Source organism: Diceros bicornis, chromosome 6 (genome assembly GCF_020826845.1).
Source record: "Diceros bicornis minor isolate mBicDic1 chromosome 6, mDicBic1.mat.cur, whole genome shotgun sequence".
Taxonomy (NCBI): Eukaryota; Metazoa; Chordata; class Mammalia; order Perissodactyla; family Rhinocerotidae; genus Diceros; species Diceros bicornis.
The window spans coordinates 23,532,932-23,539,613 of record NC_080745.1 but is presented as its reverse complement, the minus strand read 5'-3'; the positions used below and the strand labels follow the sequence as shown (position 1 = coordinate 23,539,613).

Sequence of the window (6,682 nt, the reverse complement as noted above, 5' to 3'; positions counted from 1 at the left end):
ACTGAAACTCAGAGTTTTCACTTCTGGCCTCCCTCACCTCCTTGTTTAACAACAACTACAAAAACCTGCTTCTCTTTATTGTCCCATTTACCTAACTGCCTAGAGGAGGGACCTGGGCTTCATCTTCCAGTCTCTAACATTTCACATCCAAGCAATAAACAAGTCCTCTGGAATCTGTCTCCTAACTTATTTCTTGACTCCATTCATTTCTCTCTATGCCCACTGCCAAAATCCTAACTCAGGCTACCCCCACAAATAACTTCCCAACACCCTCACAATAGAATTCATACTTCTTAACATTGCACGGCAGATTTATATCTCAAAGTATTAACGTGCATCAATCCATAGTCTCTTGCCGAGCCATGCCTTTACCTGTGACAAAAACAGCTGGTTACTGCATTAAAGCTAGAGTACAGAGCATATAAACTTTTAGAGATCGAAAAGAATAGGCCCATATCAGATAAATTATTTATTCTAACTAATAGCTGAGTGCTTTAAAAAACTCAGCTAAAAAGTTTGCTGTATGGCAAATAATGTATAAAATAATATTTACTTTAACAAGTATTTATTATGTTCCAGGCACCGTTCTAAGAATTTTGTGAATATTAATTCACTTAATACTTATATTTTTTATGAAGTAGATACTATAACTACCTCATTTTTTTGGATGAGGAAAATGAATCACAGACTGTGAAGAAACTAGTATGTGGTCACAGACCCAGGCTTTAAGCCAGGTAGTTTGCCTACAGAACCCAGGCTCTCAGCCACTGCGCTGTGCTATTTCTCCATGTGTGGTCTATGAACATAAAAAATTTTTAATTGTCATAGTTACAGTTTTACTTGTTACATTTATCGTTATTTACAATTATAAAATATTATTCATATATTGCAATATCAGTCATGTAGAATATCAGGGTAGATAATTTATTATCCCTGTAGAAACTTTACATATTATAGAAGCAATGTCCTTATAGAAGAGGGGTATTGGTTTCCCCGTCTGTACATAGGAGATATGCAAGTGCTAATATTGCACATTATTAACGCTACTCAAAAGACTTACTGCAGGATGTCTTCTATGAGGACTTTTATCTACTGTGTTTGTGTGGCACACATGGACTCAATACCTCATTACTTTTCACTTGTGAATATGTTGTTTTTTATTGCTCTATGTCATCCATCCATTAAGCATATCACTTGATAACCGTTTCCCCTGCAAGTAGATAGTAAGATTCTCAAGGCCGAGAGTTTCTTCTATTTATATACTGCAATGAAACCTCAGGTCTTCACCGTAAAGCACCAAGTCCCTCCAATCCTGAATTTCTCTTGAGCTTCACAATGTTCTTTTGAGCTTCAATGCAATATAATTTAACCATAAATTATAAAGCTGTCTAAAGTTGAACATATTCACATAATGTCCAGCAGGCAGCTCAAACTCTACATCTCCCAAAAACCCACAGTTAACTTTTTAAAAAATCAAATCTGTGCCTCAATTTTTTCTCCTTCAGTAGCAGAAACTTTCACCTATAACTTCTCTCTCCCAGTCATTAAATTCTAAATTCTGCTATGACAAACACCTTTTCTATCTGTCACTTCTTTTTCATCTCTCCTGACCCTGACCAAGTTCAGGCCATAATTATCTCTCACTTAGACCACTGCAATACCCTCCATATAGATTGCTCCGAATTCAATTTATTAGTAGAATGCATCCTGTAGCAGTATTTGTACTGCTACATTTTTAAACATTGATAAGATCACATTGATTCACTCAAAACAACTTATACAGAATAAAGTCCAAATTTCTTACTATGGCATTCTAGGCTTTTCCACATATCAGCTTTGGTTTGGACATAGCTGGCTAGCTCATTGCGGTTAGAAGTACGTCTCCTCAAAAATCAAGGATATGGGGCCAGCCCAATGGCACAGTAGTTAAGCACTCCGCTTTGGCCACCCAGGGGGGTCCCAGGTTCTGATACTTGGCCGGGATTATGCTCTTCTTACCAAGCTATGCTGTGGCAGGCATCCCACATATAAAGCAGCGGATGATGGGCACAGACCTTAGCCCAGGGCCAATCTTCCCAGCAAAAAAGAGAATTGGCAACAGATGTTAGCTCAGGGCTAATCTTCCTAACCAAAAAAAAAAAAAAAATCCAGGATAGCGTGTAAGATCTCCTCCCCTCCTCCAACTCTGTGTTTCTGTATATTTGTTTTGTTGAATGGAATCATTAACATTACTCTGGTACATGGTGACTGCTCAGCTGGAAATGTGGCCACACCCACTATGTGTCTGTCTACCTTAATTTACTCAGACAGAGGCTCCCAGGCTGCTTTAGAGCGGTCTCATCGCCTTTTGGGTAGACCAGTAGCCAGATAAGGGCGACTGTGGACAGTTACCTGCCTTTCTTTAGCCTGGGGTCTGGAAAGGGGAGGTCCTGATGTACTTCCAACATTCCTCAGATAGATTTCACCTGACCCCACAATTGCATGGGATGTGCAGTGATAAAAACGTGACCAAAATCGAAAAATAAGCCTTTTTTGGGCCATTCGTAGCCTCGGCGTTAACCTAAGCAATCGTGTTAATACAAGTCTGGACAGCAAAATACATTGACCAGCGAAAATTCCCACAGCAGCCACACTCCGGACCTGCAGGGGCGCCCCCTCAAGTCTCGCGACAGAGCAAGCACAAGCGCCGTCTTCTCCCTGTCTCTCGCGAGAACCAAGAGTTGCAGCTTTCCGTTCGCCAAGGCCGCGGCGGCAGCGTCTCCAGGGGCAACAGTAATGGCGGCTGCTTCGCCCGAGCGGCTCTTTTCGTTGGAGCTGCTTGTAGACTGGGTGCGTCTTGAAGTCGGGCTGCCGCCGCCGCCGCCGCCGCCGCCCGTGGTCGCGGTGGAGGAGGAGCAGGAGGAGGAGGAGGCGGAGGAGGAGCAGGAGGCATCGCCGCCGCGACCGTCGCGCGGCCTGTGCCCCGCCGTGGCCTTCCGCCTGTTGGACTTCCCCACGCTGCTGGTGTACCCTCCTGGCGGCCCCGCCGCCCCCGCCCCGGAACCCCGGCCTGGCCTAGTCCGCTTCGGTCGCGGCAAGTCCTGTCTCTTCCGCCTGCACCGCGACACCCTGCACCGCCTGCTGCTTCAGACCCCGCTTTACACCTTGCTGCTGCAGCTGCCCCCCGGGCGCCCGACTCCGGCCCCGCGGCTCCTGGGCTCCTGCAGCATCTCGCTGGCCGCCGCGGCCCGCAAGGTGCTGGGGCCGGCCGCCTCCGGCTGCTCCCAGGGTCATCGTGGAAGTTTCCCTCTGCATAACCAAGTGGGGGAGCGGACTGGGGACATTGCCCTGGGCTACCGCCTGACTGACCTGGGAAGCAGGTTGCTGGGCCATCTTGAGCGGCCAGTCGCTTGCACAGGAGGTGGGGTGGAGCGTGTGGAGGTGCTCAAGGCAGTAGAGATCAGTTCCCAAACCTTGCAGGAAGAACAGCAGCTACAGCAGCCAAACTCAGAGCCAAGCCCAAGAGATGCTGATGGGCCTCGGGTGAGTTTAAAAATCCCAAAAGCAGAGAAGGGTTCGAAGGAAATGGCTTTTCACAGTAAGACCAACTGTGATAACACAGGTTCTGTGGAGAATGGCAAAACCAACCCTGTTTGTTCAAATGTTGTTGGTGTGAGAAGCATTAGCCCCCCAAATCAGGAAGTTACAGAGTTGGATATTGAAACCAACACATTTTGCCCTCCTCCTCTGTATTACACTCATCTGACCCTAGAAAAGACTCCTCCTGTACAGGGTAAAATCACTATTAAGCCTCAAATGAATGTACCTGAGGAATTGGATGGTACTTTTCCAGAAGAAAAACTTGTAAATCCCCCAGCACATACTAATACTCTAAAACATAGGAATTCTGCAACACTTGAGAGTCCTCCAATGCTTATAAATCCTCCACATGTTCAGGAAATGGGAGCAAGTAATCAAGCTACAGATCACCCTCAAACTGAAGAAAATATAATTAACATGATAAGGCAGCTGCCTTTGTTAAATGCTCTGTTGATTGAGTTGTCCTTGTTGTACAACCAACCCGTGGCAAGCCCTACTCATATACATCCTCACTTAGCCTGGTTGTATAGAACTGAGGTTAAGTCACCAGAATCTTCTGCCAAATCCACATATAAATCTGAATCTAAGAAGGATAAGCTTTCTATGGGGGAAAATGAAAAGTCAGTGAGTCTTCAGTATAAAAAGAACCAAGTTGAAAATCTTAAGAAAGGTAAATATTTTGATAAAAACAGTGGTATGCCCCCAAAAAGAGTTCCAAGGGGGAAGCTACTTTATGGGTTAACAAATACACTTAAACTGCGTTTAAAGCAAACAAATCCTGATATGTTGGTAGTACATGAAAAGAGAGAAAAGTACAGAAAAATGCAAGCACAAATGTTGGGTGCAAAACTCAGAATTCCGTCATCCAAAGTTAAAGTATTAAGCTTTGTGGAACAATGTGAGATGCGACATCAACTGCCTAAAGATAAGTGTTTAGCATCAGATGCATCCTTTGCTGAAAATAGTGATACCTCCAAGCAAATTAGTGGAGTTTTTGATAACCCCAGCACAACTAAAGAAATTAAACTGAAATGTACAACTGAAAAGACAGTTGATTGTGGTGAAAATACAGCTAATAATGGTTCATTGGAAGAAATTTTGAGTTCTGCGAATTTCATTGTCCCAGAAAGGTTTACGCATACAAATATTTTGGGAGGAAAAGTAGAAATGAAAGTCCCAAGTCCATGTTTTTTCCGACAGGTTGCAGTTGTTGACAGAATTGTAGTAGATAAAGAAATAGCTGATAAGCAGGTCAAAACCACTAATAATGACATTCTTACTGCTGATATGAGTGAAAATAAACCAAGTAAAATTAGTTGCTCTGAAAGCATCTCAGAACTAAAATATTCAGATGATTTCACCAGCCCTTGCTATTCTGATGATTTCTGTGCCACTGAGGATACCAGCAGAATTTCACAAGCTCATGATAGCAGTCTAGGGGCAGAAAATCCAAAACATAGTCAATATACAAGTAAGTCTAGTGAAACAAGACTGTCCATAAGGAAAAATAACAGTGAAAAGAGTTCTATTCTTAGCCCACCTTTTTCAGCTGGATCACCAGTACACTCATATAAAAGATCTCATATTTCAAAGACTCAAGATAAAAGTTTGGAGGAAGCATCTAATATCTCTACCAGTGATTTATCTTCATCACATTGGACTGAGGAAAAAGAAAACCAGATAGACCAAAATAGTATGCATAATTCTAAAGTTATAAAGAGGGGTCAAGACATCTCTGTCAAACTTAAAACAAGAACTGGTTGCAATTCTTTAGAAAAAAGCCAGTCACCTCGGACATCTCAAGTGAGTTCTTATCTGCCATCTAATTTGTCAGAACTAGAACTTAATGTCTTGGAAAGGAGTACATCAGATCACTTTGAAGAAGACAGTGATGAAGTTGGTTCACCAAATATTTCCAAGCAATGCAAAGATATTTGTGAATTAGTAATAAATAAACTTCCAGGATATACCGTGTGAAAATATATACTTTTAAAAAACATTTAATTTTTTATAACCTATGTGTACTGTTAGTGAAACAATTTTTAATAACTGTTATTTTTAGTACATAAATTATGGGCATAATTGTTTTTAAGAAATATGTTTGTCTTTCCTTTGATGTTTAAATAGTATTCTATCATTAAATCTGACAAGATTGATCATGAAATCACCTTATAACCTGGGTAAGATTAAAGTTGTTTCATCTAATAAGAATTAAAGTGTCTGTCTTCCTAAACTCTCTTAAAGTATCTATCCTAGAGTATTGATCATCCTAAAGCTGACCTCATGCACACCATTGAGGAAAAAAGGCTAATTAATAAGGATAGCCTCAAATTTTAGTGGGAATAAATCATTTAACAAATATAGAAGACTTAGTGTGTGAGATGCAGAAAGATACAAAAGTATTTAAGATATAGCCCCTGCAGTTATAAGAGATTACTGTTTTATATAGATGTGAATTCATTAGGGAAATCTTGCTGGATGCATACACATCACATATCCCTAATAGGTGAAGAAGTCTTTTTTTATATGTTGTCATAGTGTTCTGTATGTTTTTTTTAACCACATTTTATGTGATTTCTTGATTAATGTTTAGCTTCTGTTAGGCTTAAGTTCTGTAGTGGAAGGGACCATATCTGTTTTGTGAACGAGTATGTTTTTAGTATCTAGTACAGTCTCTGGCCTGTAGCTGGGGTGCAATAAGAGCATTTGTTGAACAAATTATTGAAGGCCATGTGTTTAAAATACCTAAGGGGAGGGAATAGAATTAAGCAGTAAAAATAAGTAGAAACTCTAAAAATATCTGCATTGGAGATGTGGTTATTTGACTAGTATTTTTGTTTTGCTGGATGTAAACAGCCTTTAAGTGTTCTCTGAAGTATTTGGAGCAGGCAGCTAAGCAAGATGTCTTCTTATACAATTTCTTGAATAGAAATTCAGTATATTGTTGTCATTTCAGGTTGTTCAAATGTTATTTTTAATGAATGCAACTTTGTTGGTATAAAGGTTAGTGATCATTTCTTTATTTCTTCCATTGGTTTTATACTTAGACCTTGTTCTGTATTCAGATATTTACATGAATTCTATCTTTTATCTGTGCTATATT

At 40.9% G+C, this 6,682-nt stretch overlaps 1 protein-coding gene across 1 annotated transcript; it reads left to right on the top strand.

Moving 5' to 3' along the window:
* The first annotated feature begins 2,759 nt into the window (after positions 1 to 2,759).
* Positions 2,760 to 5,676, top strand: MAP10 (microtubule associated protein 10). The gene has a single exon (XM_058542658.1). The coding sequence runs from the start codon at positions 2,776 to 2,778 to the stop codon at positions 5,554 to 5,556; it is 2,781 nt and encodes a 926-aa protein (XP_058398641.1). The 5' UTR covers positions 2,760 to 2,775; the 3' UTR covers positions 5,557 to 5,676.
* The last annotated feature ends 1,006 nt before the right edge of the window (positions 5,677 to 6,682 follow it).

Coding starts and splice junctions, on each gene's coding strand:
- MAP10 (XM_058542658.1), top strand. CDS start 2,776: ATGGCGGCTGCTTCGCCCGAGCGGCTCTTTTCGTTGGAGCTGCTTGTA.